Source organism: Athene noctua, chromosome 18 (assembly GCF_965140245.1).
Source record: "Athene noctua chromosome 18, bAthNoc1.hap1.1, whole genome shotgun sequence".
In the NCBI taxonomy this organism is placed as follows: domain Eukaryota; kingdom Metazoa; phylum Chordata; class Aves; order Strigiformes; family Strigidae; genus Athene; species Athene noctua.
In genome coordinates, this window is record NC_134054.1 from 13,786,976 (window position 1) to 13,803,854 (window position 16,879).

General features: G+C 51.4%; 1 protein-coding gene across 5 annotated transcripts in view; it reads right to left on the bottom strand.

Moving 5' to 3' along the window:
• RPTOR (regulatory associated protein of MTOR complex 1) overlaps positions 1-16,879 on the bottom strand; it is a 151,658-nt gene that overhangs the window by 7,989 nt on the left and 126,790 nt on the right. For 3 of the 5 annotated variants that reach the window (XM_074922467.1, XM_074922466.1, XM_074922464.1), the window contains 4 exons: positions 15,036-15,150; positions 14,533-14,657; positions 13,207-13,311; positions 2,549-2,655 (listed from right to left, as the gene is read on the bottom strand). In XM_074922467.1, coding sequence (XP_074778568.1) covers positions 2,549-2,655; positions 13,207-13,311; positions 14,533-14,657; positions 15,036-15,150 — 452 coding nt within the window. Of the gene's footprint in view, positions 1-2,548; positions 2,656-9,218; positions 9,267-13,206; positions 13,312-14,532; positions 14,658-15,035; positions 15,151-16,879 lie in introns of all 5 variants that reach the window. The other 2 variants (XM_074922465.1, XM_074922463.1) reach the window with 1 other exon arrangement.

Sequence of the window (16,879 nt, forward strand, 5' to 3'; positions counted from 1 at the left end):
GAAGGAGTTAATGCTATCCTCTACTAAGAATATCTAATTAGTTAAAATAAATGGCCGGAGGAGTTATTTCTCCATGAACCCTCTTTGTTGTGCCATTGCAAAGACAGGAGGGACAGCAGATACTTGGTGGAGAAGAGCCATATACAACAAATACACCTGTAAAAAGCAAAAACTTGTCACGGCATCTATAACACCACATATACAAGCAAACGTGCAGCACGCTACAGGTACCAGCACCCGTGCCAAAAAAGGTACAACAGAGCTGCAAGGTATCGGGTACAAAGCTGCGAGGGATTAGCTCTTTTTGTACATCACAGCAACACCCAAACAGGTTCTAGGAAGTTATTTAAATGCCTCTTGTAAAAGCAGATTTTTGTGCGTGTGTGTCTGTACCAGACAACAAACATATCCGTCCCCTGGAAACAATAAACTGATTTTGCCAGAAGGCAGTTCCCTTTATCCAGAATGGCTCCAGTTATCACTAACAAAGTTCCTTTCTTTCAGTTTCTTTATATTTTTTATTTTTTAAGCACTCGGTGCTCTTCGTCCTTTCCTGGTTAGGACCATCGCCACACTTCTGCAGAGCCCTGGGGGCTGTTGCCAACGGGCCAAGCTCAGCCCGTGCCCTCCCTCCCCTGCGCCCCGCAGGCAGCGAGCGGTGCCAAGGCAGCTCGGGTGCTCCCGAGGGACCAGCGTGGGCACGTGAGCTGGGGGCACCACGCCGAGCTGCCCGGCTGCCGTCCAGCCCCGCAGAGTCGCCTGCGCGGGGTACAAACGAGCCGGGGCCGTGGCACCTCTCAGTCCCCGCTCCAGGACGTGTGAGGAGTAGATCCAGGTTATCTCATCAGGAGCCAGACACCGCGTGTGTTAAAAAAAATGACACGGAAAAAGGAGGCTGGAGCTTGCAGGGGCAGCTGTGCTGGGAGCACGGCGGCTCCAACGCTGCTGCGTTCCCCTTCTTACTTGCTATAACAATTGCTTGGCACAACACCTCCGCCTGCTACGAGGAAAAACATTTTCAATTAAAACAGGTAAAAAAAAAACCAGCTAAGCGGCACGGAAGAAGAGGGCTAACAATCAGGAGGCCGTTAGAACTGCAGGAGCTCATTTCACACTTGAAGCCTGTTTTTGCTGCCGTGCACGTTCCCCCCGCCAGCCCCCGCCGGTGGCTGGAGGCGCCGACCCGGGGCAGCGCCTGCACCAGCCCCTGCCTCTGGAGCAGGAGCGATCGGGGAGGTGAAAATGAAGCTCTTCTCCATCCCAAGCGCTTCCAGAGGTAGAGCTTTTGTAGTTCAAAGAGTGGGAAGGCACCTTTATTAGCTGGGATTACACAGCTTGGCTGGCTTTGTGCTGAATTTCACTTTTCCAGCGTTACTGAGTCAGGGAGTTTCAATCACTTGAATTTCAACACAACCCGTCTTTGCAATTAAAAAAGAAACAACATGTTTTTAGATACTTTCAGTGCAATCATTAATCATCGTAATTTTAAGAGATTTTCACCGCCTGAATTTTGCTGTTCCGTAATTTACATAGAAAAAAATAATATGTGAAAGTAATTAAGATTAACATAGGCTTAATTATCCCGCGTTGCAGGGTCAAAGTGTCATAATTAATGTTCATCCAAGGGTAATTAATTTCTAGAAGCTTTGAAAACTAGTGTTCCTTTCTTCTGCAGCATGGCGACTCCGTTCTCACAGGCCAGCTGCTTCTCCTTGTGATTTCTGACAAACTTGCACTCGATGAGGACCGAGCTCAGCGCCTCAGCGCCTCCTCCCCGTCACAGCCACAGCCACTTGCTGGGACAGTCCCGGTGCCCCAGGGCCCTGCAGGGCTCCCCGGGGACACTGAGGGAGCTGCCAGCAGGCTCGGCCCCGCCGCCACCTTCACCCTTCGACGCCTGGGCCAGGCGACGCGGAGCCAACTTCTGACCTGAGCCAGACTGGCCCCGGCTGGCAACGGCCCCAGGGGCTGCGCGTGCCCAGGGCGAGTCAGGAAACGCTCGTGTTTCTGCGCTGCTGACACCAGGGTCCCCGCTGCGGGGGGACTGGGCAGGTGCCTCGGTGCTCCCCGCGCGGCCGCGGCTCCCCCCAGACCAGCCCCCTCGCGGCGGTGGGGACGGGAGCAGAGCGCTCTGCAATGAGCTCCGTGTGCGTCCCGGAGGAGCAGAGACGGCAGCAGTAAGTCAGAACGTTCTACCAGTGACTCAACTCACCACGTTTCCGCAGGAATTTTTACACTCTCAATTACGTGCTAATAGGAAACCCTGTCTGCGTCCCGGCCCTGCCTCTGCCTTTCACAGCTTCACCCTTCCCGCAGGCCGCTGTGCGCTGCCCACAATAACAGCAGCAGCTTCCAGGAAAGACCTGACACGCTCGCTAAGTACGTCTGTATTTTTATTTATCCCGTAACACGACTCTGCAGCGGGGAAGCAGGAGCCCCAGAGCCCGTCAGCTCCCCGCAGACGCGTCTCGGACGCGTTGGCCGCGCGCAGGCAACTCCCCGCGCCGCCGGGAGGCCGAGGCGAAGGGGACGAACACGCAGATGTTACCTGCACTTTCATCTCCCGGTCTGTGTCCCAGATCCGGATTATCCTCACATCTCCCGATGTCATCAGGAGCCCGGTTTCTTGTTCCCAGTCGACCACCATTCCTGCTCCTAAGGTAAAACACAGGCAGGGCGCACAAATTACTCTCTGCATCGGCACAGGCAGAGCTGCACTAATTAAAACACCAGCTTTCATCACCTCATGGTACAGAAACTATCGTGACTAGAGGAAATGTAAAGTTACATACACACACACCCATACGTCCTCCAACTGGGAGCAAATCAGCTGGTCCTGGGTTCGAGTCCAAAACACATCTCTGACCCTTTGTCTATAAGGTGGCCCTGCAGGCAGGTGAATTCGGCCTTCCAGGGGCTTGGCCAGCTACTGGGGACTTCCAAGGGAGTCTTAATAAATTATCCATCACTATGAGAATTAAATGATGATTGAAGTCAGCTGAACTGGTGGCACCTCACTCAGTGAGACCCGAGAGCCTCTGGGTTCCCATGATTCCCCTTTCTCACAGAAACACGTGGCTAAGGGGAGATGTTTCTAAACAAGCAATAGCAAAGGCACTGCCGCAAGGTATTGAAATTAAACGACTTGGTAGGAGTAAAAACCAATTTGCCATATAGACAGATAAGGAGGGGAACATTCTGCAACTACACTAGCTAAAACACATTTATGAGAGCTTGTGCTCCTTATCTTTGAGGGCATAAACTGATTGCTAGGTGAAGTTTAGAAAAACATTCCATCCATTCTGTAAGAGAATTACAAGGGATTTTCCATCCCCAAAACACCTGACACGGGCACCTGCTTACAGACAGGCTGGCAGAGTGTGTGAACAGGCGACCTGTGCCGGCACGGCAATTTCCAGAGAAGGGGAAGCGCGTGGCCCCTCCTTTCCCAGCTGGAGGAGTAAGATGTCCAAAAGCCATCGAGCGAGCTGGCTCTCCTAAGCACAGAGCACACTGGTGTCAGAACAAACAGATATTGAGATCTGGGAAACTGCTGGCAATGAAGCCCCTGATTCGGCAGGGGAAACCTCTGAGGAACACTCCTTGTACATTTAATTAGAAGGGACTTTGTACCTGTGTGCTGCCTCCACAGTACAGAAACGTTTAGCTTAAAGCAGAGAGCTGTACACCAATTATCTTCTACTTTTTATACTGCTAAGGCTGACCAACCCCAAATCTACAGGTTTTCCATGGAGACTCTTATTCATACACGAAAAACACAAACAAAAAACCCCAAGAGAGCTACATGAGGGAACCACACAAAAACTCTCACTTTTTGTGTGTTTTCACCTCCTTGGGCAGGGCCCTCCCTTCAGCAGGGGCAGGAGCAGCGTCCTGGCCTCGCAGAGCTGCAGTTCACCCTCTCGTCCGTGCCAAAGTGAGACTCTGGTGCTGAGAAGTGTTTTATAACCACCCGCAGCCCGAGTCAGAAAGCACTCTGCAATGCATCAGGGCTGCAGCTCCTGCTCCGAGCCCTTCGCGGTCGCCTTCGCTGGGATTCCTGTATTTCCCCCTCCACAACTTGCTTGTCCATAAGGTACAAAAGCGAATTTGTCTCGATTTACTGCTAGGAATTAGCCCCAGCAGGAAATTTAAACCTACTCCAACATGGTCTTTGTCACCAAAGAGCTGTAAGTACTTTTTACCAGACCAAACACCTTTAGAGGGCACAAAGATAAAAACGGGCATTCCGTAAACACCAAGTTGTCACCAAAGATGATGAAATGACCCTGTTCTGCACAGATCCAGATACAACATTTTGCCCGTCTCCCCTTCCCAAGCATCGCATCCAAGCCGGGTCCTGATCCTGCTGCACACAGCTGAGATGACTGACGCTCACTGCCAGTCCGTCATCTCGGCGCAGGAAATTCGGGGCTCTCAGCGCCGCTTGTATCTTCATCCTGCGAGTCAAACTGATCGCTACTTCAGATTGCCTGGCAGCTCCGAGGGTGGCTAGAGATCCGAGGCAAGCAGGCAGGCAGTGATTTAGATGATAAACATCGCTGAAGTGTTTTCATTTGTCATCTTGTTTATGGCCCATGCGACAAGATCAACCTGGCAGGCGGCGGCAGATTCCGCCATCGCTGGTGGAGTTAAGTGGGCAACGTGCTCGTCGGCAGTTTTAAAGATCCCAGTTTTCCAGTTACGTTCCCCAGTTTGAAGACAATGTTTTTTGTCAGTCTGATCAGTAGCAAGTTCCCAGGCTGCTGCGGTTCCGGGTGTCTTTGCTGTGGAGGGGGATAGGGACGGTGACTTCGATGACTGGCACTCTCGGTGCTTATCTCGGTGTATCTGTCAGGGATTTAAGCACTGAGGAAGTTCAGTGATGCCATCTAAAGGCTGGGGGAAGTTTCACCGAGAGAAGCAGCTCCAGAGGGGGTTTCACTTTATGTAAAACGGCACAGGGATCTCCCTGAGAGAGAACCAGAGAGAAAGGACAAGGGGTCACCCCGGAGCAGGGGCTGACAGAGCCCACGGGTGGAAAGGAAGGAGGGAGGGGACGGTGGGCTCTGGTGCAGCTCCTGCCTTTCTTACAGAACTGAAATAGTCCACAAAAACGAAAATCTCTGCTCTCTGGAAGAGGGAAGTGCAGCATTTCAATCATCCCATAACAAGGGATCTTCCCTTTCTTTTGTTGGCCACCTTATTCTCTCAAGAAAATACGAAATGTCCTTTTTGCTGGTGCTGGTGCAGAGCGCTGGGGGTGGATGAGGCGGTCTCTGAGTAGAGGGTGCCCCCCCCCAAGTGCAGGCATCGGAAATAACGGGGTATCTCCATGAAAGCTGCAGCCGAGGAGAAGTCCCAGCACCTTCCTGCTGGGGTCTGCAGCCCGCGAGGCGACGGGTTCTGGCTGCAGAGGTCGTGCCCGAGCCCAGCACCAGCCCCGGGCCGGGGGGGCGCACTCCTGCTGCAGCCAGGAGATGCCCTGACAAAGAAGGGGGAGAAGGGGACCCCAGGATGTGACTGGAAATGCTAAACCAGAATTCAAGTGTGTCTGAAGAGAAGAAAAGCCTCCGTACATAAATTTAAGTCATTCGCCAGCGTGTAACAGGGAAGGAAAGCTTCCTCTGACTGTGGAATGTTAAATTCAAAGATGACACTCCCAGCATGAAATGACACATAAATAGCTGAACTATTTCTATGTACGAGCAAACGTTTTCATGGTGGGAATGATACAGTATTGACTCATGTTTATATGTTAAATTCCTAGTATTTTGGGATGAGAAGCAAACGTGGGACTTAATACTAATTATCATTTCCTTTCTAATTAACAGAGGTCCTTCTCCAGGATGTTCCAACGGAGAGCGCAGTTCACCTGCTGGGTTTTGGCTCCCACGTTTGGCATCCAAGATGCTTCTCAGGCTCATCCTGGCAAAAAGGTAACAAACTCGGCAAACCCAAAGGCTCTCCGGTGCCTGCTGGAGCCATGCAGGCAGGTTCCACACTATCTGCCCCCCTGTTTTCAAGCCGCCACCTCCTCCCAGAAGCGGAGTGAAGGGGCGTCGCTGTGACACCAGCGCGGCCGCCTGAGGAAGGGCCGCGGCGCCGCTGGGGCACGCTCCGGAGCTGCCGAGCCAGAAACAGGCACCCCAGCAACACACGGCTTTTAATGCATCATTAGTTAAGATCACAGTTTTCCCGTAAGGAATGTTATGTTCTCCAGTAATGAGCAACAAATCTTCCACAGCTCAGGAGAAGAAAATTTTAAAGGTTTGCGGTTTTCTTCTGGGTGGGTTTTTCGGTTGTTTTTTTGATTTGATGGGTTTTTGGTTGGGGGTTTTTTTGAGTCTTTTAACACAAGTACTTGCATTTCTCTATGACACCTGTTTATATACAAGCCGTTCTTGAAGCTGTAACTTTCTATGGCTGTTCCCTTAGGATCCCCCCGGAGCAACAGGTATTTCCCTGGATGGGATAGTTCCTTGTAAAAATTTCAGTAAATAACACTGGTGTTGAGAGCAGCCGCATTCTGAGTGTTTGCACTTATTTTTAATGTCACTGGAACGTGACCAACCTGTGCTTGGCATTTCAATGAAACCAGGAATACCTACATAGAGAACACAATATAAAAGCATCTCAGATTCTGACTGATGATTTTTTAATCATGGGCCCTCCTGGTTGAGCAATGAGGCGCATCACTGTTTTAATTTCCAGGAAGCAGTGGGAGGGCTGTATGACCTCACTCATTAATTTCTACAACATCCTTTCAAAAAGTGTCACTCTTCGGCTGCCAAGGACTATGCGCAGCACAGGAAAAGAGTAGCTGTGATGCTGGGAATCCAATTAAAAGAACACAAACCCCTGGAGCTGCAATTTCTCCAATTATTTTATTGCCATAAAAAAAAAATCTCACTAGAAATAGGGCGCTTCTCCCAAACTTCTTATTTCTAAAGGACAAGGTACCAACCCCTGGAGAGATGCGGGAAGACTCACTCTACTTTTCTCTCTCCCTCTTGTTCTCCAGTACAAGCTCTGTTTGAGTTTGATCTGCTCCTTTTGCAGGTTAGAGCCTTCCCTCTGCCAAGGCTCCTCTCTGCAGCAGGCTGCCCCACGCAGCTCCCTGTGAAACTTCCCCTCCAGTCAGCTGCTAACTTTTATTTCTAAGAACACGCCGAGGCTGCCTCTCCACCCTCTCCCATCTGGATTGCTGCCTGCCTGCCAGAAGAGTCAGCAGGATTCGGAGCAGAGCCTCCAGAGGGCAAGGTCCTGTTTTTCTGCAGAGCAGGTATTTGACGTCTTTCACTTGGTTTTGAAGTCTCGGGAGAGCAGGAAGGAAGCAGGGAACTGGCAAGTCTGTGCTTGTTTTTTCTTGCTTGGCATCGGTACAAATTTTCTGGGGCAAACCAGACGTTGGCTGTTTACATCTCAGCACCAAAACCCCCACGAGGCAGCGCCGAGGGAGGTGGGCACAGGTCAGATGGATATCCTCTTGTTAACACGGGCTCCTTCTCCGTGTCACATTCAGTTACGCCGAGGGGGGGTAATGCTGCGGCGTGCTGAGACACCCCAGCAGAGCTCTGAGGGAGCAGGAGGCGAAGCAGCCTGGGCAGAGGGTCGCACTCGCACACCTCGAGGCTCCTGCCAGCTCACCTGCCTTCACGATGCTGGACGTGCTGGCTGAGGGCCGCTCGGAGCTCGCAGGAACGGCAGCGATTCCTGGGCTGACTTCACAGTGGCCTGATACGACCTGGACCATTAAACCTTTGGTCTTTAATTTTTAATCACTGATCTCCAATACAGCAGTGCCCGGTGATTCCTGCCTAAAACAGCACTGAGCGATGTGAGAATGAAGAGATACTCCCTTATCTTCCTGCTAAAATTCCTCACAGAAGCCCAGGCAATGAGAACAGATTTCCTGTGCTTTAGCAACAAAAGTGGTGTATTTTATCTAAATATTGCTGATGGATTCTGCCGTCAAGCAAATAGCTAATCTCATACATTTTAAAGACTTCTTCAGTGGGAGAGAAGGAATCATTTTGCTGCGTTTTTCACTCGAACACCTGGCCAGAGAACGCCGGCGAAGGGGCTTTATTGATTCCCACTTATCCGTGTGCCCGGGACAGAGGGCGATCGCCTGGCACCTGCAGCATCGATCCGGCGAGGGAGAGGCTGGTATTTCCCTGAAGTGTCCAGATGCCCAGTTTACCGAGTGGGGAGTTCCCTAGAGCCAAGTCTCGCTAATTTTAGCCTTTCTGTCTGCCACTGGATTCCTGAGTGAAACGCAGAGCCAGGCAGCTAACGGCAACACGTCGGCTTTGCTAATTCTGGTCCCGGTGCTCTGCCTCTGAACAGTAAGAGAGAGATTTGCAAAGACCCCAAGCTAAAGAGCTCTGAATCCCACAGCGCTGCAATCATCTTCAGCCTATTAATTATTACAGACACATTCAGCTCTTATCAGTCAGCAAACATGAATAATTGATGAATAACCCGAGAAGACTGCGTCACCGCTAACATCCACGGGCACGCCCGCCCGCCAGGATGCCCTGACACACGAGCCATCTGCTTCCCCCGAAGCCCTCGGCAGCAGAGGAGGGTCCAGGCTCCAGAGCAAGACACGGCACGGTCCTGGCTTCTAGAGATGGAGCCTGGGAGTTCATTTACCTTCCCTCCACATGAAAGGAGAGAATTTGTAAAATTTATTAAGCACATCCTTGCCAAAAGTCCGCTATTCTAAGCCTCCTGGGAGAAGATTCATCAGCTTCTCATTTTCTCATGATCTTGATAGCAAAAGCGTGTTACAAATAAACGCCAGTAAAATCCACACTGGCTTAACGGCGGCTCTCCTCCGGAACCTGTCGTACAAACGCTTGTGCCCAGGGATGCTTGGAACTGTTCCTGGAAAAGGGACCCTCGTACATCCCACCCGCCCCTCCCTCGCTGCAGAGCTCGGGGGGTGCGACACGAAGACGCCCTTTGCCCAGGGGTTGGCTCTGCCTCACCCAGAGGGCACGGCCCCCTCCCGCACCGCTCACGGCTCCTCCGGACACGGGCACGGGGCAAGGAACGGGGGAGGCAGAAGCAGCAAAGCTTTCCAGGAACCACAAGGACTCACCAGTCACTCAAACAATGCCAAAAAAACCAACCAACCAACCCGGAGGCAGACAAGGAGCTCCTTCCCACCCCAGCTGACCGTAGGTAACAGGAAAGAAAGCACTCACCTCCCTGCTTACTTCTGTCAAGATAGATTGAAACCCTTCGGGCCAGACCTGTGAGAAGACAGGGATTAAGGGGTTGACGCTAAGGGTAAGTTGGTCAGCCAGAGCAAAAATAAAATCTTAAAAAAAGGATTAGAAAAAGCAACTCAAATGAAAGGAAAGAACATAAAAGAGAAGCAGAAGCACCAAGAGCAGCACATGCCTCCATCCAGAGAGCAGGCACTAGTTCAATCACAGCATTCCCTGGGAAGCCATCAACGGTGGCGCTTGTCATGTGTGAAGTGAGTATTCTGGCTGGCTGACAACAGCACAGATTTGACATTTCTTCTTGAACAAGGAGACTATCCTTCGCATGATCTGGTCCCTGTTCTGAAGTAAAACGCATCAGGAAGTGACAGACGGAAATCCGAATAACTCATGGCATCTGTACAAATCAAACCAAGCACAGAACACGAGGCGTCTGCCCTGGCAGGTCCGGGCTCCCCGCAGCCAGCGCCGCTGCCCCGGGCTCCTCCGCCCCCCGCAGGGACCACAGCAGCATGCGGGAGTGCAAACCATCACGGGGGCTCCCTTCAGACCCCTCTCGCACGGGAGCTGGGCCTCAGACACTGGCTACTTCCTGGCCACTGCAAACCCCCCGGCAGCAGGAGAGCACTGGCACCGAACGGGGAAATCGGAGGCACCGTGGGGCATCCCTGGAACCTCTCGCCCAGGTGCTCAGGAGGAGGCTGGGCCGAGCCCCGCAGCCTGCAGCAGCTCGAGGCGGGTTCTCCGCCGGGCTGGGGAAGGGACGACGCAGCCATCGGCAGAGCTGGGCAGGGAAGAGCGGAGCAGCCAGCGCTGCTCACCGGGAAGCAGCTGCTTACGCTTCCGTATTTTCCCAAATTCCAGAACTGTACTGCTTTCGGGGGCAAAGCCATTCCGGCCAGGGGACGGTGGCTCGTTTCCCTTTGTCACAGACACAACACAAAACACGGCAGCTCTGCTCAGAGGCACGAGCGCGGCCGCTCGGAGCGAGCAGACGCCAGGCGATGGGTCTGTGCTGCTCCGCAAGCCCCCACAACCCGCAGCCTTCCAACAGCTCTTCTACAGAAACTGCCAGAATTCCCAAAGCCTCCTGCTGCGAAATCACCGCTTCAGAGCACATCAGGTTTATGCTCTTCCTGTGCTGCTCGACAGAAAATGCTTCGGTTTTCCTCCATCGTTTGAAACACCAGGCTACTAACAACAGGTGTTTTGCCTTTTTCTCAGCCCCTTCCATCTCTCATGCTGGAGATTCCCAGTCACTGCCTTATGCTACAGCACCTGGTCCCAGTGCTGCTTTCAACACCCTGATTCTGACTGAGAGAGACTTTGCTGGTGCATCCTGACTGCAGACCTAAAGAAGATCAAAACCAAAAAATCTTACACAGAAAAAAGAGGGTGCCCACACAGTAGTTCACCAGTGTTTAAACTGACTCACCTACCCTGAGCCTCAAGTCAACTATTAAGTGCAATGAACCGAGGCCAAGTTTAACACAGTAACTTGGCTGTATCAGCTCATTTCTCCTACCTCGGGCTGCACAGCAGCACCAAGTCCTTTACAGAGTGTAAAAGTTTAAGTTCTGGGCCTCACTCTGCTCTGCTGCCCCCTCTCAGGCAGCCCCTGAGCGTGTTACTGTTGACCTCCCATTACTCAGACAACCCAGGGATGCTTGTCAACGTGTTGAGGTATTGCATATTCCTCTCCTTTTCTAAGTGGGAAAACTGCCTGGAAAAGTCAGTGTTCTGGTTGCTGTCAAGATGACTATTAAGTTCAGAGATGAGCATGACACCAGGGAAAAAGGGTGGGAGAGGACAGAAGGAAATCAATAGTAGGAGCAAACAAACTCCAGTAAAACTCCTGAGCTCTGCAGCTTCAAAGATGTACCTTCAGTTTTATGAGCCAGGGCTGGACCACAACTGTGGTCTTGGCAGCAAAAGGCAACTGTTCCAGAGAGTCTCATTTCCGAGGGGACTCGATCCACATAGCTCTTTTGAAGTGACTACATTTATTTCTCCACAAAGAAGTCTGTCCTTCTCGTCTTCTGAACCTAGTTCTACTGCTTCAAAGGTGAAAGGCAAAGAAAACAGGACCCAGACTTTTTAAAACCGTAAAGGAAAGAAAAGGGCAAAGCCCCATAATCTTGAAGAGAATAGACTTCAAAGTTTCAACGCTGCTGTTTTGGCAAGCGTAACCGCTCAGCTCTTACAGCTAAATCAGCTCCTGCCTCAGCCCTTCACCTATTTTGCAATGTCAAACAGTGATGCTCACAATCCTTCCTGCTGCATTAAAGGCCTGTAGAGAGTAAGGCAGAGTCAGCGCGCGTGCGCCCTGCGAAGGGGCCGCAGGAGATGGAATTCGCCTCCAGTTCAGCCGCAGCCTCCCTGAACTCCACCGACGAGGCAGCCAGAGGCCGAGGCCCGGGGCAGCGCGGGGGAACTCCCCGTTGTCTGGGTGAGGCTGTTGCCAGCACCAAGGGAGCCAGGCCCTGAGCCCAGGGATGGTCAAAGCCAACCCACACCCCCCAGGAAAGCTGCTGTCGGCAAGGAGGAAATGCAGAGCGAGCAAGTGACACGACAAAGGGCACCCTGAATGACTGCAGGACACTGTTCTCTCTGCCTAAGGAGATCCAGCCCTTCCACCACTCGGTGCGTTACCACTGTTTTCCTCCTGCTTTTACTGACATCTCTGAAAGAGCAGGTTTCGACCGTGGCAATTTTCACAGTAGGCTGCAAACTTCCAGCAGCTTATAATCAGTTTTGTGCACATACCGCAGCGAGGCACAGAGCCTGAAGTTACCTCCAATACAGTTCCTCTTTCATGTAACACCAGAAATGAACCATGAGGTGTTAAGGAAAACATAACAGATATGAGCTCAACAAGGCAGCACTAGGAAAATCCAATGAATAGCTAAAAGAGCTGTGTCAGGCTCCTGTGATGAACCACATCAGCTCAGAAATGAGAACTGTCAGATTTTAAGGTCAGGATGAGTGATGATGGTCATCTCATCTGACCTCCTGCATAGCACGAGTCAGGGAGCCTCACCCAGCAACTCCTGCATCAATCCCACGAGGGCTGACTGAAGCACGGCACATTCAGAAACACCAGCAGCCTTGATTAGAACTATTCAAGTGGCAGCGAATCACCATTAGAGCATTAGTACTGTACCCGGCCTTGGGAGGATGAAACGTCCACCTCCTTTCATGTCCTAAAACAGACTTCAGGGTTACTCAAACTGGTCTTCTGGCTTCATCCCGTGCGTGGCAGGATGCCAGTGCTCCTTTTTACATCTTTTCCTATCCAATATTTCTAACGCTCAAAGCAGGTCAATGTCTAACTGTGCTGCCCTTCTGCACGCGTCAGATTTAGATCGCGTATTCTCTTGCCACCTCCTGACCCACAATAAACAGTGAAGAGTAAGTGCCAAAATTTGAGCTGAGGCTAAAGGAGGTCACAGGTGCAACATGCAAAGCTGTGCAAAGGCTGAGCAGCCCGTCAGAAGGAAAGAGGCAATACAGGAGCCGCCGTCCCACCCGAAGGGGCAGAACAACCTCCTGCCACGGGCAGCAGGGAGCGGGGCAGCGCCCGGCTCCACCGTTGTTCTACAGTTCTCTGCTTCGGAACAGCCAAGAGGAAGGCTCGGGCAAGCTGGCTGCTGTGAAGCTTGGAAAGGACAAGGACTTTGCACCCTGCTGCTCCCCAGCAGGAGGCTGCTCTGGTTGCTCTGTAAGCGTGTGTGTGAGGTCGCTGCGTCGGGCTTTCAGTTTTGCTGGTTTGTTTGTGAGATCTGGAAAAGTATTTCCTCACCAAGGCCTGGCAAAAGGCCATTCCAGAAGGCAGAGACTGTTGAACAAGGGTGTCACCAGTGGCTGAAGTTGAGAAACCCACTTTACTTTCCCCATCCCTAGAAAAAATCCTACCATCACCAATTAGTTCTACCCCCCCCAACAAAACTTAGTGGGAACCCACCTCGTGTGGTTGGCAGCATGTCCGACAGCCCCTGCCAGGCAGTCACCATCTCTGGGTTCTTTTCCAGGTCTGCAAAGTTCTTCCACACTCTGATGGCACCATCGTCTTGAGGGGCACAGAAAAAGAGAACACAAAGCAACATCACTGCTGGTGCAACTCTCGTAATTACTTGTGCACAGCAAAGGAAGAAGAGAAGCGGAACTCTAGTCATACAAAGTCCAAAACTGAGAGTGTCACTTGAACTTAATCCCTCTCTAATCTTACATCCATAAAACCTAAAGCATTGTTCTACTGGGAACTGTTCTGGAAGAGCTTTTCTCCTTCCCTCGAGTAACACCTGACATCAGATGTCGCTCCATTTCTTTGACCCATTCGTTTTCTCTAGGAGTCGTCTCTCTCCTCCTTGCTATTGGTGCCAAGAGCCACAAAAGTACTCTGCTAAATACAAAATACAACCCCACAGAAGCAGCTGAATCAAAGCCCAGCCCATCAGCAGTAAATCTTTCAAGAACACCATGTATTTTTTCAATTTGTTCCCCTTCTGTGAAACTTTTGTGCTGAGAATCAATAAATTGAAAGGAAAATGTTCTGAAGGCCCTCTCGGCTCCTCTTCCACCTCTCTTAATTATATCCAACCTGTACATTTCAGCAAAGTTGGAAAAGCTATTGACAACACTTAGACTGACAGGTTTAGAATGGTTCCTCGGGAGAGAAGCAGATCTTACTCACAGCTTTACAGAGCAGTGAATGGGAAAGAGCTCTTCATGCTCCCTGACGTGACGCTGGGTGAGATACACGGACGAGAGAGAAAGTCACAACTGTCTGAGAAGTTTAGTGCTTAAAATAAGCCCTGCCTGCTTAAAGCAGCACAAGTAACAGAATCTGATTTCTTATACTTTGGTTGCAGCATGATTTCCTTTTCAGCTCTGGACAGCAGCTTTTAACCAACTAAAATGATGTTGCCTGAGGTACTGAGTAGGAGGAGGTTACCATGAATTTGCAGCGATAGGTAAAGACTCGGAATGATGTAACAAATAAAGCTGCGATTGGAAACGGTTTCAGCAAGCATCTGACTTGTTCGCCGTTTGACAATGCAGCACCTACTTAAGCAGTGAAGAGATTTCAGTACTGCCAGAAACAGCTTTCAGGTTTGATCCTGGAAATGTCTCCTGAGCTCAGACCAGGCAGGCAAGCCACGGGGGAAGGGGAGGGTCGGCTCGGGCCAATCCTTAGAGGGCAGAGCAGGAGGCCTGGAACAGCTCCATGGCCTGGAATTCTGTAAAGGCCCCAAACCCTGCCCTCTAAATGAGAAAATACGGGGTTTACCTGTGGCAGTCAGCAGCAAGGAGCAGTCCTGTCCGTTCAGGTACTCCATTGCCGTGATCCTGGTGTACCGAGGGTTCCCGTTGTGGAAATAGTCCAGCTTTTCCCCTTTCTCCCAGTCCCAGAAACTTGGGGAAGAAAACAGATCAGGTCAGTTGTTGGTTCTCTGTGCAAGCTGTACAGAGATCTACTCATCATCACAGCAAAACTAAAAATCACACGTGTCGGATACCAATTCAATTCCTTTTTCTCCTTTGGCATCCAGCATTGTTTTATTAATAACGTGTGTCAACCTTCTGCAAAAGAAACAGGGCGAAGGCCCCGTTGTAAGTAGCCACTGTCAATCTGTCAGGATTCCCTGGCTCTAACCCAGCACCCCACCGCCTCACTGAGCTCCGGGGGGCTCTGCCCCGTCCCCCCGCCCCGGGAGAGGGGAGGCGGCCGCAGGGGGACCTGCCCCCCGATAACCCACCCGCGGCCGCTTCCCAGCCCCCAGAAACTCCTACCAGATGCTGTCTTTGTCGGCCACGGCGATGCAGGGCGTGAACGGGTGGAACTTCACCACGGAGGGGACTCCCGGGTTGCGGTTGAGGAAGATCTGATCATCCAGCCGGGAAATGCCTGCGGGGGGCGGGAGGCAGCCGCGGCTCAGGCCCGGGGACATCCCACCCGAGGGACGAGGCTCGGACCCCCCAGCTGCCCAGGGCTCCTCCTCCTCCTCCTCCCCCCCAGTTCTCACCAACAGACCCCCCGCCACTTCCCTCCTTCAAGGACCTTCCCAGGCCCCAGTTACCTGACAGCCCCAACTCCTCCAGCCTCATTGTCTCGCGTCCGAAGGTACAAAGTAAAAATTGTGGTGACAAACCAGGGGGCCCTTTGCTTTGGTAACCAAAGAGCAGGCAGCGAGCAAGCACAGCCAAGCCCAGAGAAATCCCAGCTTGTGCTGACAGAAAAATCAGCATCATTTTTTCAAAATAAAAACCCAACGAGAATGCTTTTTCCAACTTAAAATACAGTATTTCATTTTAACTTGTGGATTATTTATTTAACCTTCCATTTCAGTTCTTTTTAGGTTAATTTGCAAATGAAAAATGTATTTTCCATAGAGACATTAAAATGATGGTTAAAGACCTTTCCCATCTCTTCTTCAGAACAGTTTGCTATTCACAAACAGCTTTGGTACCCCTGACACTGCAATTTTCTGGCACAGCATGAATTCATCACACAAAATCGTAAGCCCAAGAGACATTTACTCTGTTCTAGTTTGTTTTAGAATGCATCCATTTAATCTAATTTTCATTAAAAGATTGTAAGTCTATTTTAATTCTTTTTAATATTTCACATTTTCATTTTTCTTTAATGAATACTGGCAGTTTAGTCGCTCAGGTCAAGCAACCAGATATGAACATTGTCTAGAAAAAGATTTAACTTCTTCAGGCAAGCATGAAAAACTCCCCTCTTTGTATTCAGACAGATCTCCCAAGCCGTACCCTGGGCTCCAGTTTCATTTCTGTATTACTCTGGTTTATGATATTCTGCGGTTTCATGACATTAAGCTGGCCGTTGTACTGACTCGAGCCCAGCAAACCTCCAGACGAGGTAGGCGCAGGAGGCTGAGCCCTGGGCGGTTCTGCCTTCAGCACATTATTGCTCCCAACTCCGCGTGCCCCAGCGAGTGCCCCGGGAGAGGAGCAGCCCCCACCCGCACGCTCTGCCCCCGGGGATGCTGCTGGGGGATGCCAGGAGAGGAGCTCCCAGAAACACCCCCCAGCTTCTGCTGCTCAAGGCACAGAGGCAGGAATAATTTAGGTATGCAAATTCTTGAGGAAACATCATTGGGTTCCACTATATTGGAATAAATTCCTGTGCTAAGGGAGTTCCAGCCCAACCGCTGCCTCGCAGAGGCATAAAGAGCCGTAAATAAAAGTGCTGTCGGCTTTCTGGAGAGACCTCGCTAATGAAACGTGAGCCTGAGGCACCTCAGAGGGCAACGTGTCAGCAGCACATAAAGCCGTGCATACAAGTATTAATAATATAACGGAATATAAGCAGTAAGCAATCATTTAGAGCTCAGCAGAGGCGGGAATGTGAAAGGACAGGGTTGGTTTGCCGGGGCTGGGGCTGTCCCAGCGGCGCCGACACGTCAAACACCGCCTGGGACTCCTTAGCCCGGCTGCAGCTCCGGGGTTTGTCCTGCAAGATTCTGCCTTCTACCCCTTGAGAAACAACCTGCAGGATCCACCCGGCACATTACAGGCCGGGGAGGAAAAGCCCAAACGGTAAATCAACAGCATCCGTCAGAGGCCTGGGGGTTACCGCTGTCACACGACTGCTCCGGCTCTCACGGCGG